This window comes from Cyprinodon tularosa, unplaced genomic scaffold (genome assembly GCF_016077235.1).
Source record: "Cyprinodon tularosa strain WSP-4 unplaced genomic scaffold, ASM1607723v1 ctg355, whole genome shotgun sequence".
In the NCBI taxonomy this organism is placed as follows: Eukaryota; Metazoa; Chordata; class Actinopteri; order Cyprinodontiformes; family Cyprinodontidae; genus Cyprinodon; species Cyprinodon tularosa.
In genome coordinates this window covers 405,127-420,998 of record NW_024039069.1, presented here as the reverse complement: position 1 = coordinate 420,998, position 15,872 = coordinate 405,127, and the positions used below count along the sequence as shown (strand labels likewise).

Sequence of the window (15,872 nt, the reverse complement as noted above, 5' to 3'; positions counted from 1 at the left end):
GAAAACAAAGTTAATCTTAGTATAAATTACCCAAAAATGTCAGACTTTCGCTGTGCCTCAGTTTCAAACAAACAATCTCTTCTTTCAATTAAGAAACATTTCACGATTTCTTCAAATGCACCTTCTTAAAATCTAGATTTTTATATCCGCAACATGTGGTCAAAAGCACTAAACATAAGCTATTATTATAAGCTATTATTATAAACAATTTTCCATCCATTCATACTGTTTTACCTTTAAAATAAATTTTTTCAAGTTTGGTGTCACTTCCTTAGACATTTTTAAGTTATGCTATAAGAAAAGATTTTTTTAAAGATCCTCTCCTGATCATCACGTTTGTTGAAATGAGATTATAAGAAACTAGTTTTAGTCCCGCATCCTTCAAAAACCAGAGCTGATTCCCAGCTGAAATCAGAAGCAGACTGTAGAGATTAACCTGCTAACAAGCATGAAGGTGGCGTCCTGGCACGAGGAACGATGATGTATAAATATCGACCAGCTGGATGTTGTCTCTGTTCCTGATGTAGTCCACATCCCTTCTGGTTAAAGTGGAGCATTTTAATCCAGAGGAACAGAGCCAGGGCCATGATCAATAATGCAGAAGTGGTCGTTATCCTAAAAGTATTGTCCCCCAGGGTGTGTATGGGTGTGTGTGTGTGTGTGTAGGGTGGAGGTCTGTTTTAACCATAAAGGTGGATGAGGTAGTTGTTGGTCATGGCAGGAAAAGAGCAGGAGGAGGAATAAGGACACACACACACACACACACACACACACACACACACACACACACACACACACACAGCCTTGCTTTTAGTGGAGCACATTTACAGTCACCAGGGTGATACAGAACACACACCCACTCCTTTCTACCCCAGGATGGTCATCTTTATTCTGAATGCCTTCCCCAAGAAGCTCAGGTCCCGAATCCTCTACCTGATTCCAGACGCAATGACAATGGCCTCTAGAAGCATATGTCCAAACATTTTTTTGCACTCACCTCACTTTGTGGGGTTAAGTATAAAAGGGGGCGCCGTCTGCCATGTGGCAGAGAACTCTGGAAAGGCTGGAGGAGCCAGTGACCACCATAGGGACAGAGTTGTTGGCGGCCATGTTTGATTTTACTGCTAGCTGTGTCCATGGGGCAGTGGGGGAGGACCTGAAGTACCTACTCACTCTTCTTCTGATTAGCTTCTGTAATTGAAATGTGGTTGAATGGTTCCTGCTTATATTGGAACCATCTAAACCAGACCATAAGGTCAGATGCTTATATTACAGTTACGTACAGCCTACAGTTTGCAGTCCTCTGATTGCGTGAAACAGTCCTATTCTACAGTATTTTGTCTTCTTGTGCTAAATGCAAAAGGTAAATGTCATCATCTCCATAAGGTGAAATATTTGCATCCTCAGTCTAGAGGTACGGCCTCTGGTTTGTTCTCACCTCAGACAGCCCTCTCTCATCTCTCTCTTCTGCTCTAAAGGCGCTTACAGACTCAGCTATTTTCTCTAGGAGACCTGTTGTGTATCTTTGCCAGATAAAGTTGGACTTGGGAAAGGTCAGAAGGGAAATGTTTAGAATTTTGGTTAATACTAATGGCTGAGCTGTTGCATGACCTGCAACGCCGGGTTGACGCCACCACAAGGTTGATCCTCTCTGCTGCACTCAGGAACTGAGCTGGAGATCCGGCTCTGGGAAATATTCTGCCTTTAATGTTTAGAGCTCAATCCTAAGCATTTCTAACAAACAGAAACTAAACTTTGGAAAATTCTACTGAAGCAGAAGGTATACAAAGTCAATAGGCCACAATATAATAAAGTGGCAATAATGCTATTTGGGAATTTTGAAATTTCACTATAACAAAGTGCATGCATGCAAACTATCTTTATACTAAGTAAATACATTATAATATGCTGTATTTCTTAAAAAAAAATGTAAATAGTAAATGAATATATTCATTTCATGAGCATGTGTTAAAGACATCCTAAATTTATTTAATCTCTCCTCATAACAAATTAATTAATTAGGCAATAGGAAAATCAGTTTTAATGATTTTGATTTTTTAAGGTATCTGCAGCTGAGTTTAATGATGCGCGTTAGAAAAGGAAGCAACAAGAGATTAGAAAAAACATAATAAATCAACACCTTAATAACAGAAAATATACTTATTTGATCTTAAAAGTTTACTTTTAGTTGAAGAAGTTGAGGAGTCAAAGGAAATGTGATCTGTTTTCACTGTCAGTATGTTAGCTGATGTGATGCTGAAAGCCAGCTCATGTCAGTTAGACCTTTTTAGATAGAGCCACTGACTAGGCTGAACTGGCAAGGCTGCAGTGCATTGGTAAACATATTCCCTAACTTTGGACTTTATGAAACACATTGAATCGGTACCTGCGCTTTTTCCTTCCCCTCAATTTCCCATCATATGTTTAGTTGTAGAGCAACAGCATGTTTAACAATGATCTTCATTTTTGTGGCTTTGGTTCAGATCAAATTCTGTTTGTTGCATAGTGGTTTAAAATTGAAAAGGTAAGACTAGAGAATTCATTGGACCAAACATTTTGGACTTGGATAAAGGGACTGTTGTTATTTTTTTTTGTCCGATTCTTATTCTTGTAACTCAGAAATGAGGATTTGCTGTTGGGTTTGGGTCAGAATGTGACTCCGGTTTTCTGTTTATGTCCCACCAGCCCATCCTGTACGAAGGTCAGGACAAGAACCCAGAGATGTGTCGTGTCCTCCTCACCCACGAGATCATGTGCAGGTAAGCGGCTTAGAGATCCTCCTGCAGCAGTGTGTCAGGCTCTCAGCTATTCTGGAGTGATAATGAAGCTGCACAGGAAGTGTGCTTATCTGCTGTCATAGATGATTACCTGCAAATACGAAACAAAAGGCTTCATTTGATTCCATATAAAGCATTGAGAAAAGACGAGTCCTTGAAAATAAAAGCTGCTGAACACTGAGTGGTTCTCAGTTGGTGCGTTCTCCTGCCGTGTCTGTAGTCGAGGAAAAAAAAAAGAGCAGCTGTTGGTTTGCCGTTCATCGCAACAATCAACACGTCTCCTGCCCTGCCTTTCTCTGCTGTTGGCTGTCAGTTAATGGTTTTATTGGCTCAGACCAAGGAGGGAAGAAGAAAGTGAGAGTGTCTTCAGGGCAGAAATAGGTCAGAAACTCAAGTCTGGATGTGAGATATGTGGCTTTAACATCTGTTGCATGGAGCCTAGCTGGTTTTGTAGTTGAACTCATAACTGAGGTGGTTATCTGATGAGGAAACCAGTCTGCACTGACTGATCAGCTGACCTGACATTTAGTGCAAGACATGTAAATGTAAATCACCCAACAATGACTAGCCATACATAGCTGTTACTGCTGTTCAATAGGGCTCCTTAAGGTGCAAAATAATGTTCCTGCAGCAGAAAAAGAATTAAGTTCAAGACATTTTCTACATTTTATCTAAAAGTTTTATTGAGGGCTTAGTTGTTTATGCTGCAGCTTACGTGGTTTAATCTGGTGATTAAATCTGATAAATATGTAAAGAAGAAATTAGGAATCGGCTGAATGAAAAGGCAAATCAAGAGGAAAGATTTATGGAAGAAAGAAGGAATAAAGAAAAACAAAAAGAAACATTTATTCTCTGTTTGCTCATAAGTTGGACAAAAAGGAAATAAAGAGGAGGAGCTATCATGGGACTGATCTGCTCCTGCAGGGCCAAATAACTTTATGCATTATTGTTTGATTCCTTAAAGAATTGAAAGGGTTTAAACTGAACCAACTCTTACCTCAATCGTCAGGGCTGCTCGTTTGTAAATGATCTGAAGCTCATAGTTACACCAATGGAAGATGGACAGAGGTGGCCATGTCTTTGTCTGGAAGTTACCCCCCACCGCCCAATAACCCTGTCTGCCATCAATAGGAGCTTCATCTGCATCACGGCGGCTGTCTGTCTCTGGGCTGCAGTCATTATTTGATGGAGGGAGATTATTGCACAGCTCCTCACTGATGGATGTTGTCTTCAGCCACTAATGAGTGAGCGATTGGCCCATCTTCTGACTCCCTGAGCCTCCCTAACGGCACCGTCCCATTTGAAGACGTCCTGAGATCTGGATGGCTCCAGCAGCTGTTGGTTTCTGTCCATGTAGCTTCATAACATTAAACTTAGCAGAACATCTCCTGTGGATCAGATGTGTGTAAATCCTGAGAAAATTTCCACTATAAATGGTTCCTCCTGTGATCAGAGTTCATTCAGACCTTAAAAAGGTTGTTCTTTTAATTGGCTGAGCCTCCATCCATTTATTGATCCATTCACTGCAGCATGTGCAAGACCATGTGGTTTATAATGATTCATTAATGGTCGTAATTGGAATTATTGTTAGACGGAGCAAAGAGCAAGAAAGAAAATATGATCTAAATGCCAGGAAATTCATGCAGCTGATCAATAATTCAAGGCCTCATCATCCCAAGCATTTCTACTGGATCGATGGGATGCTGGTCAGAACTATGATGAAAGTGGTATTAAATTAAATTCAGGGCAGATTTTAAAACGTGACTTTAACTCAGTAAATCTGCAGCAGCCCTGCAGGAGATGATTTCCACATGAGTATGTTTGTATAACTGTAATCATGGTAGCTTTAAAGACTTTTAAACCTTAAGATGTAAAGTTTCTTTAAAAGGTTTTAGCTTGATGTTTTCCCTGCTGAACAAGTCACATGAAGAATCTGGATCCAGGGAAGCTGCAGCTGAAACGTTGCCAAAATGGTTCTTGTAGAACGGCTCAGGTTGTGATTTTTCTGACAGTTGGATGCTCTCTGCTCTGACTGATGCCGATAGATTTGTTTGCTTCCACCCGCCAGCGCGATGCATTGATCATCTTTAAACGGCTGATTATATTAGAGCTGGTGGCAGACTTAGCAGTAGCTGCCAGACTGCCAGGCGGTGTTGCCCCCGGCCCTTCCAGAGGCTCGCCAGGTCAGGGCCTCATGCCTCAGCTCTGCCGGCTGCCAGGTTGCAGGCGGCGCTGGAATAACGCTGCTGCAGAGAGGCTCCAGGCCTTTGGGTAATTACAACACTTGGCCTATGAAAGTCATCCTGGCGTCCTGTTTGGTGATTTCTGGCTGCTGCCTTTAGAGTTCCACCGATCCCGGCATTCTCAGGACATCTTTGGACAGCCCCTCAGTTTTACAGACTGAGAAAGTGATTCCCTGAACTTCTCTGTGGGCTTTGAGCACCACTCATCTGAAGTGGCTCCTTAGAAGTAAAAGCTGAATGTTGGAGCTGGATTTTTTTTTCTTTGGTTTGTGTGTTTTTGTTTGTTCAGTCTCAGAAAGAACTCTCTGGCAGCCGAGTGACAGCAGCAACAACAGCAGTGTGTTTTATTTCACCTACCCAGACACACACAGAGCCGCTCAGGTCCGTGCGTGTTGTTCCTCTCAGTCATTAGCTGGCCGCAGTGTTAGCCCGCCTGTGGCCCGGGGGGAAACGTCATTAAGGCGGCATTGTGGACGCTCACCCAAGGTTTGTTTTCGTCTTTGGAAAGGGTCCCCAAGTCCCCGGAGGGGCCCCGGCAGTGCTCCTGGGGTCTGGTTTGTTTATAACACTTCTTTGGCAGTTTGGAGGAGGTTGTCACCACAGCAGCACCAGTGGGTTTCCAATGCTAATTGGTCTCCTGGAACTTTCACTAATGGTTCCAAGTAGCTGGGGGAATAAATTATTGTGGCAACAGTCACACGTACACACGCATGCAGCCGCCCAGACACAAACACTGCGCTGATTTTATGATTTTTCTCTACTTAGAGATCAAACAGCGTGATAAATGATTCATAAAGCGTCTCATTTGGCATTCGAAGCCTCGATTTGACGCTTGTTTGTCAAATGGCAATTTGATTCAGGACAGCATGGGGCCAATGCAGGAGTGTAATTGGACGTCACGGGTCAGATGCAGCATGATTAATTTTTAAGAATTACCGGAAGATATGTTAATGCCGTTTCAGAAGCTTGTCAGAAGATTATTGGCAGAAAATTAGATCTTATGTTGAGTGAGCGTTGTTCTTATCAATCATAGATGCTTTTTCACATTAGCATTACAGAAAGCTGGAGCTCATGTGCTGCGTATGAAATTAATTTGGACAAATATCGGAACGTTTCTGTCTCCTTGGAGGACAGAAGATGGAAATGTTTCCTCTGAGGCTAAAATGGGAACGACTTGGATCGTCTGAACTGGATCAGTTGGACATATTAGGTTACGCCTCTGATTTATTGTCTCAACAGTATTTTAATGTGTAAAACTAATTTCATTTTACTGTGGAATTGTTCCTAAAACCACCTTGCTATTTTCCCTGGGCTGTGACTGTCAGGCAGCTTCTGCAGATGATTAATCATACAGGATGAGATGATCTGAGTATAAACTGGGAACTAGCTCTGAGCAGACAGAAGATCTGTTCTGACTCTCCATTAAATTTGAGCTGAAATATTCGTCTCACATCTACATTAAATGTATTTATTCAATCAAGCAGTACTGATGTTTAATGCATCTCAGTCTTACGGTACATATTTCAGACAGTTTGACAACTCTCTTTGCCTGATGCCTGCTTGTGCCTACAGGCAGTCCTAAGGGCTGTTGAAATGATTGCTTATTTTCCCTTAAAGTGCTTATAGATCTAAGATGGCCTAAATGTCCTTCTAAATGAACCAGAGCTGATTGGTGTAGTTACTTCAGTTCTATAAATGTTTTCTGTAGATGAAAAAAAACAGTAGCTTCTGCAGAATCTTTATACTTTATGTCTTTGCTAAAATAAAGCAAGAAAAACAACCATATCTTTATCATTTACAAATATTTAAATCTCATCTCTTAATCTTCTGAATACAGCATTATGCTTCTTCATGTGAGGCAAATGCTGCCTTATAATTTTTTTAAATGTCTTATTTGATTAAATTCTTATAATTCTTTAACATAATTATATATGCCTTCAGGTTTTATATTTCCCCACCATTATCCTGAAATATTCACACTGTTCTCATTAATAGAAAACACTGAACAGCTAAATTTGTCTAATTCTTACCAATTTCTTCCACAAATTTTTGCATCAGAGTATTAATCCCATTTTTAGACTAGCTCCTATTTGCTGCTCAGGGTGGCTTGTTGATGTGTAACGTCAGATTAAGAGTCTGAATGTTCTGAGAACATCTGTCTGATGGATATTCATTTGTTGGAAGAAGCCATCTGCTGTTCCAAACACTACAACGAACCATCACATGATGAGTCTCAATAGGCTTCGTCGGTCCTGCGCAGCATGCCTAGAACCTGGTGTCCCCTCAGGGTGCAAGCTGCTGGGCTGGTTTTAGATGCAGCAGCCGGCTTCCTCACCCTCAAGCTGCATCGACGGCTGTTCTGGCCAGAACACGTCCAGTTTGCTGGCTGTCTGTCACAGGCAATAACCTGCAGTAGGAGGTGGGGTTGCTGGAGGGATATTATACATTGTTGGGTCTTATCCAACTGTCTGTGACCTCAGTTTGGATTCAACCCAGCTGCACAAAAATAGCTTTTATTGATCCATAATCCCCAAGTTTTTTTAAACTAGAGAAAATGTAATTTCTTTATTATAATATATAAACTCTTCTTACACTTTACTGTCTTATTCTTTTTACCTGATGGTGGTAAAGTATAATTTTAGGATAGGTTGGGTTCAACTGTCCTGGACTTTGGTTCTTCACCCACTGGATGGATGGGCTGGGGTGAATTAACTCTCAGGCCTTCTCAAGGCAGAAGACAATTTTCATGTAGTCTGATCACCTGGAGGAAACCCATGAAAGTTGCTGTGGGAATTGGGCCATTGCTGTTCCAAACCATCTGGTCCATGAATGGCCAAAGCAGGATCTGCTGTCGGACTCTCACGTTCTGATTCTGCGCTGCTAACCGATCATAGAGAGACAGATCAGAGCTTCATCTGCTGTAATAGCAACTCTGGTCAGAACCCTGGTGGTGAGGGTGACTCTGAGCGAAAAGATGAAGGTCTTCATTTACTGCTCATTCTATGCTCCAGCAATTACCTATAATCTGGAGATGTGGACCAGGACTCGAACAATCAGAGCCCAGGTGCAACATGCAGCAAGGAAGAGGTCCGGGAATTCACGCAAATTTTTCAGTCAACAATAAAAAAGGCAGCAAAACATTTAAATGCACTGAAGCACATCTTTCATTTGAGCAGAACTGAAAGCAGTGTTTGTCATTAGATTGCGCTTTTATGATTTAAACTCAAACTATTAAACTGAACTAGAGCTAAGCTCATAGCAGGACATAACACACCTTTTAAAAAAAGTGTGTTTTCCATTTATAGATGTAAACGCACATCGGTCTGTGAGCCGTGGGACCATAAAATACATGCAAATCATCTTAGGGCCTCTATCAACCTTACTAAGAATAAGATGTTGTGTCAAGGAAGCAGATTACTTCCTCACTAGCCAGAAGTGATGATCCCTGAGGTCGACCAGACGTAGAAAAACATACATCTCATTACATGATCTTGTATATGTTATAGTGATAAGCATGAAGCAATGGTTAAGCTTACTACAGCACACAGAGTTGTTTAGTCTTGTACAATCCTACAGAGTTTATTTTCAGAAATTTCTTGTTACTGATAAAACTCAAGAAGTTGCTGTTTGTTGTAACTCACTATTCAGTAGGAATCCCTCCTGGTATAGTGAGAGTCTCTTAGTGCCTGACAGCACGGTTGCCATGGTTATTTGAAAGTATGGAGGTTGCCCTCCAGGTAGTTATACTAGCTTGGAAACATATTTAAATGCTAGTGATAAATTCAATGCAAATAAAGGTAAAATGTGTGATGATGTGAAAACATGACTTAAAACATCTGGATTTCTTTTTATGCACCTCTATTTGCAGTTTTCAACAGCTTTCGTCAAATCAACATCTTTAGTATAGAAACTGCACACTCTTTTGTAGATGATGACACAGGGCAGGTAGCGGAACTTGGATTAGGACAGGTACCAGGAAAGCCAGGTAGAAGAAGAAACAATAAAACGGGTAGTAGGACATGTACTAAGATATATAACAGGAAAGGTCCTAAAACTAATTGTTTTGAAGATGTTAAAATTTCTTCTGCATTTAAACTTTTCCCTTCCTTTTACAGTCGATGCTGTGACAAGAAGAGCTGCGGGAATCGCAACGAGACACCTTCAGATCCAGTCATCATCGACAGGTAAGGACTCACCTGACCTCAGTTCCTGAGCTGTATGATTATCATTTGTTAAAGATGGATTCATGTTTCTGTTTTTGTGGTTCACTTCATATCGATCTGATGCCACTTTAGTGGTTTTTGAGCTGATGCTCAGCCAGTTGTTCAGTGTGACTCCTGCCAGGGGATGCAGCACCCTGACCTATTTTTAGCCTGTGGACTCAAACGCTATACGATTTATGCAATCTTGCCATTTAGACATCCTATAAAGTCTGTGTTTGAGTTCAGAAATCTCTGTCTCAGTCTTGGCACACAAATAAAGTTCAGTTGGAGGAAGCGTCATGTAGTATTTGTCATTGCTGCTGCACTGAAACTGGATCGTTGGTCTGAGTCATCATGAAACTTTAGAAAAAGATATATTTACTAGAAACCGTGCATTCTGTTTGAGGGAGGAAAATTCTGGTTTCTATTGCCTTCAGGGACACAAGCCTATCCAGAAGGTTTATCCTTGAGACAGACCTGATCATGAGCTAGTCCTTGAACACAGCTCATGTTATTTTTTTTAGTTACTTTAATTTTATTTATTTATTTTAACATAACCAAGCTTCAAGCAGCCCATACCTGGAAGTTCAGCAGTGTTTTAACTGTGCAGAGCAATTAAAACATGAAAGTGGGTGCATAAAAACATGGAAAACCTTGAGCAGTGTTTTCTTCATCCGGCTGCTGTCGATGCACAGCTGGCATCGCTCTGCTGTCTTTGTTTCTTCCTGCTTTTTCTGTTTTCTGGCATCTCACTTCTTTCTCACCTCTTGTTTCCGACGTCAGGCTCGTCTGTGTGAACGGTTTAATCAACACCACCAAGACAACATTTCCAGTCTGCAGCGCTAACCCACAAATCAGATCTCTGCATTCCCATACTGCATGTTTAGGTCTTTCTGTTGGATGTTGAATGTTGGAATTTTTTGTGTGTTTATTTAGCTGAAAGACCTGAATGCTTCCTTGTCGAAGAACTCTGCAGGTTTCACGAGTTATTCCTGATTCCTGACAAACTGCTGACTTTTCTGCACCTTTACATGGAGCTCCGAGTTTAATTTCAAACAATTCTCTCATCCAATGCCACATTAAAGCCTCCAGAATTCCCACAGTGTGAATATTTATCCAATCAGACGCCAGCAGACATCGTCCTCACTGCCCGCTCTGTCCTTGGAGTCAGCGTCTGTCTGTCCCATATGACAGCAGGCTGTGATTGGCTGAGTAGCAGCGGTGGGAGTCGGTGACCTCAGTGGAAGCTAGTGGGGGGTTATTTCATCACTGAGTCCATGTTGGCCTGGTAGTGGCCTTGGTCTGCAGCCAGAACAAACACACAGGTGAAACACGCTTTCATCCGGCATGAGTGCTGGCACATGTATAGGAGACCATGCATACGTGTCTGAACATGCCAGATACACACAACACTCTGAAACGACCTCTCACCTTTTGGGGAGTGCGTGTGCTCTGCTGTGTTTGTCTGATGGTGTTTTTAGCAGTACTGTCACCTCTCGATGTGTTTGGTCACACATGAGATGGACTCGGCTGAGAAGGTTTTTCACAATGAAGCACAACCTCAGGAAATAAATGTGACCTGATTTTACAGGAGAGACGTTAAAGGGCAACAGATGTTCAGTTACAGAGAGCACTTCATTCCCCATCGACTTTACACCAAGATGCAATCACCTAACTTAAAAAGGTTTTTCTATTTTATTTTGTCTTATTAAATCAATTGATTCTGAATATTAGACTTTAGGCAGAAATGAGCTCATAACCTCTAATATAGCAACATAAATGTTTCATTTCAACTGTTAAGCAGAGTGGTAAATGTAAATCCTTTGTTGGCACCTGGGGAGCAGTCTGGAGTTAAGGGTCTTGCTCAGGGACCCAAAGTGGCAGTTCATGGGAGTCTGCGGAACTTGAACTCAGAACCTCCGGGACCCAAGGGCAATGCTCTAACCACTTGGCCCCCACTGTTAAGCACAGTGGTGGAGGAATGATGATGTGGGCTTAGAGTGAGATCATTGAGTTCATCTCAATCTCATCTGTATACCAAGGTACTCTAGAGTCTGTGACTGTCTGTCAAGAAGCTGTAGCATAATCCAAACTGGGTCATTAGCAGAGCCATTAGCTAAAGCTCAGCAACAGATCTACAAGAGAATGGATAGAAATGAAACAAACAATTGCTGTATTGACCTAGTTAAAATCTAAACCTTAGTCTGATAAAAAAGCTGCGATGGGAGCTTTGGAGAGGTGAGCAGAAGCTAAATCAACACTGGAAAGATGGGAAGATCAAAGTTCTGTGAAGTGATGCAAAAGACTGCTGAACGTTCTTCTGCTGGAGGAGGTTCTACAGGCTGCTCCTCACTGAAACAAAAATTATTTGCATTATTTATATCTGGTGTTCAGCACTAAGATAACAGCTTAATGTTATTATTCTGTCTTCAGATTTATAGCTGACTTTATAACTCCTTAGCAAACAAGACAATCCAGAGCTCAGAACGGGAAGCAAAGTTGTAGTTGAACAGACTTCCTGCTTGCCTTTTTGAGACAGGGTCTGTTCTGATGCAGCTTTACCAGGAGACCGTCGGTATATGCCTTCATACTGACCCCACCATGTTGCTGCTGATGGAACTCCACTTTCTACTTGTCCTCGTTGCTCCCTGGTTGTTTCTCTGCATTTGGCCGCTATAATTAGGACACAACAGGACATGTATTCTAGTCCACCAACCCTGGGATTGCACACACACTCAGACAGACACACACATCTGCATATTAATGGACACGCCGGCGTATTTGTGTGGACGCGCTGTCAGTCCTCTGCTGCTGATTTACCGCAGCTTCGGTTGTTTCGCTGCATTTTAGAGGCTGTTAAGAAATGCAGGGATTTATTGCTGCGGTCCAACACACACCATTGGCGGGTGTGTGGAGATGGTTGTTTTTAGTGACCCAACATGCAAATGATGTGGCTAAGGGGCTACAGTAAAGCAGGCCTCTCGCTGAAGTAAATCAAACACTGTCTGTTTCCTAACTTTGTTTTTTCATCACCTCTGTTTCACTTTCACTTTTATCACCTTTGGTTATGTTTCCTCCACCTATCACAACGTGGAGTAGCCTCAATGCCACTTCAATTTGAGTTCAATTTGAGATGTGAGCGGTTACGGCCTTTTGGAAGGACATTGGTTTTGGTTGGTTTAAACAGAGCTTTATGAGGACTTAAGCTCAGAGTTCTAACGCCTGCTGGCAGCATCCGCATCCTGAAGCTCTGAGCATCACCTGAAGGTCTCACTGACAGCCGCTGTGTGTGTGAATATAAATGCGTGCTGATGCTCCCCTCAGAGGTCGCTTTGTTTCCCTAGTTTGCCGGTTAATGGCTGAAATCCTGCCGAGGCAGCAGAACACGGCGCTGACGGATCGCCACGGCTTCACTGTTATTGCCCGCTAATATTGCAATTAGATGGGTGGCCAAGTTGCCCGAGCAGGGCAATAAATTGCCACAGAGTGTCAAAATGTAGGAAGAGGCTGGGCTCTAATTACCCGGAGCGCTCCTGTTCCCCGCCGCCTTGGCCCCCGCCTCCTCCCCCGCCTGACCATCACCTCCTGCTTTAATGGGCGAGCCTTACATGGAGGTCACGACCCCCCTTAGAGACACTTGTTCCTCCAGCACCATTTGCAGCTTTGATGGAAGCACTGGGGAGGTGAGTTTAGGGTGATAGAGATCAACCTCTGACCTTAGAAAAGCAGCGGCCTCACTCTGACAACACGCACTAATCTGAGTGGGGTCACAACATCTGAACTGTAGATCCTCAGAATAACAGAACAGAGGAGGCTTATTGAAGGTAAACCTATCACTGGTCACACAGAGAGGAAAGAAACCTCACAGAACCATGAAAAAAAGAAACACCCGACTGTCTGAAAATAGGGCGGGAAAAACTAAAAGCCAAGTCTAACCTCCACCTTTGCTCATGGATAAACATTTCACTCAGCTGCTTCTCCAGAACCCTATCCAGGATCATGAGATTCTGCTGCTACTATACAATAACCAAAACCCTCCAAAGAAGCGTTATGCTTAGTTCTGTCTAATATATATTTTTTTAATTCGTTAGTCTCCTAGTTTTGGTGCTCTTACTAGGTGTCTGTCCTGTTGCGAGGTATTAGTCCAGTCTTCTTGTCAATGTGAAGTAAAAAGGCAGATGATGCGTAAGCATTGGACCACTAGTGGGTAAAGAGTTTCAACCCTCCTGATTAGAACAGTAAACAGCAGCTTCATCATCAGAGATTTTGTGTTGTACACTGAAGAGTCTCGACTCTGTGGGTGGGTTGGGGGGTGGGGGGCGGTATCAGTCCCTGTGGACCCTCCTCAACAATTGCGGCACATTGATCGGGACAGCATGGCCAATTGGAGCCATACAGATTAACAGTATAGATTAACAATAAAAGCAGGACAGTGAGGCTACAACAGAGAGAAGGTAAAGATGGAGGATACAAGAGAGACTCATGGGGCAAAGAAGGCATAGAGGCTGCTGATGTAATAAGGGGGGGGGTGGTGATTATGGTGGAGATGAAAAGCTGTGGACTGGTACTTAAGTCACAGACAGTCCACATTGGAATATTTAGGAATTAGGGAATTTGAAGACTGGAGATCAAATCACAGAACCCCACTGGAGTTAACTGAGCTGCTGAGAGTGACCCTCCCCTCTTGTTTGTAGCAACAGCCTAGATGTCTGGGTTTTTGATTTTTTCACAGATGATGAAAGGAACTTGAACACCTGGCTTTAGTTATTCAGATCCATGAAGCAGACTGCTATCATACCAGTTTGATCAAAATCCATAATTTAATATTTGAAAGAGGAACAACGAGAAGGGCTTTGTGCAAGAGTCGCAAGACCTTTGTGCCTTTTCACCTTCTGACTGGGTAAACCAAAGCACAAGGAGTAGCTTCATCCAGTCGAGTCTAAATGTTCTGCTAATTGTCCCTCTTTTTCCCAAACGGATTTGATGGGACCAGGCTCAGATTGACCAGGTATAGCACTACATCAAAATTGCAACACGTTAACCTTCAAGGCTCGACAAATTAGTTGCAAGGTGCTGAGCGAGGAGCTGTGGTATTGCACAAATTTAGCGATCGACAAAGCGAGAGTAGGCAGGGGTGGAGTTAGTAGAAATGAAGATGCTGATGCTGTGTTTGTGAGTGTTGATTAGGAGGAATAGTGAGAACCTTAGTAGAAGAATGTTAGAGGACTAGAGGAGGACCAAAGAAGCGATTTGTGGATTGATTTAAATATAAACGGGGGGGGGGACTGTTGAAACATTTGTGACACTACTGGTCTTTACTTTAAAGTAGACAAACAGGAAGTATGTGAGGAGAGAGCAGAAAGACATGCAGCAAAGATCTATTGATATGGATTTGGTAGAGCTGCATAGAGGACTAAGGCCCCCATATCAGGTTGGACACTCTACCCCTAATCCACTGCCATACCCCATGTAGAACATCGGGTTAGATGGAGACAGGTAAATTCTGGGGAGGAGAACAAAATAATGTTTTTGTTTTGCAAGTAAGAGTTAATACAATGCTATATTATTAGTAGTAAACAGACATAATCAAACATTAAAGATAAATAAACGTAGCATAAAAAGATAAAGAAAAAAAAGGAAAAATTGTCAACTATTTGATTAACTGATTATTATTATTAGCAGAAGAATTGAAAAAGACATAAAAAATAAAAATAACTAAACTAGATTAAATAAAGTAATCAAATAAAAAATGTAAAAAGTATAAATAAACCCATTTATGAATCAATTAGTTTGCTTTACAATGAGTAAATATGGGTTTTAGCAATACATAATATGAAATTTAAAATATCTACATAAACAAGAGGAATAGATATTAAAAGCTCACAGAAAATAGCAAACAATTTATATGACTTAAGAACAAAACTATTATTTAATTAAAAGATAGAAAAAATTAAATCCCTATATATATTTTAATCGATACAGTATGGTCTTTAATGTCTAAAACAAAACAGATATGATCAAATGTATTTCACAGTTTAGAGATTTCACAGGAGTGAGTGTGTATGTGTGTTATGGGTGGACTTTGTTACTTTGTTGAGACAGTGTCAGGCCAATTTCTGTTAGTTATGCCACACTGTAGGGATTTACAAGTACTGGAGGACCACTCCATTGGTCTCCATGGGAACAAATTACCTCCTTGGTTTTTGGGGTTGGGTTCTAGCCTAAGGTGAGAATTTAGTTTAGGTATATTTTGGTAGTGCTTAGGGTAAGGGTCTGGGTTAGGCCATACAGCACAAATGAATGGAAGTCAGTGAGGGGTCTCCATAAAACATGAAAACAAAAGGGGTGTGTATGTGTGTGTTTTATGGAAAGAGGGGGTCTCTGGAATGTAAAATATAGATGGTGCAGCATGTGGTCTGATGGTTAGACAGAATAATTCATTAACAAGCACACTGTGGTGGTCCTGTGTCTGCAGAGGAGATCCTTTAAATCTGGAGGACTGATCCATTGGCTCTGAACTGTGGTTCAGACCTGCTTTGTTCAATCTGATATTTTTAGACCCTTTCTTTCCCCAGCATTACCAGTCACTGTGAGAACATCTCTCCACTGTATACACTAAAGCTTTTACAATTATATTAAAGTGGGAATTT

General features: G+C 41.8%; 1 protein-coding gene across 4 annotated transcripts in view; it reads left to right on the top strand.

Moving 5' to 3' along the window:
* LOC119790076 (transcription factor COE3-like) overlaps nt 1–15,872 on the top strand; it is a 122,953-nt gene that overhangs the window by 28,015 nt on the left and 79,066 nt on the right. For all 4 annotated transcript variants that reach the window (XM_038295406.1, XM_038295403.1, XM_038295404.1 and 1 more), the window contains 2 exons: nt 2,686–2,759; nt 9,136–9,204. In XM_038295406.1, coding sequence (XP_038151334.1) covers nt 2,686–2,759; nt 9,136–9,204 — 143 coding nt within the window. The remainder of the gene's footprint in view (nt 1–2,685; nt 2,760–9,135; nt 9,205–15,872) is intronic.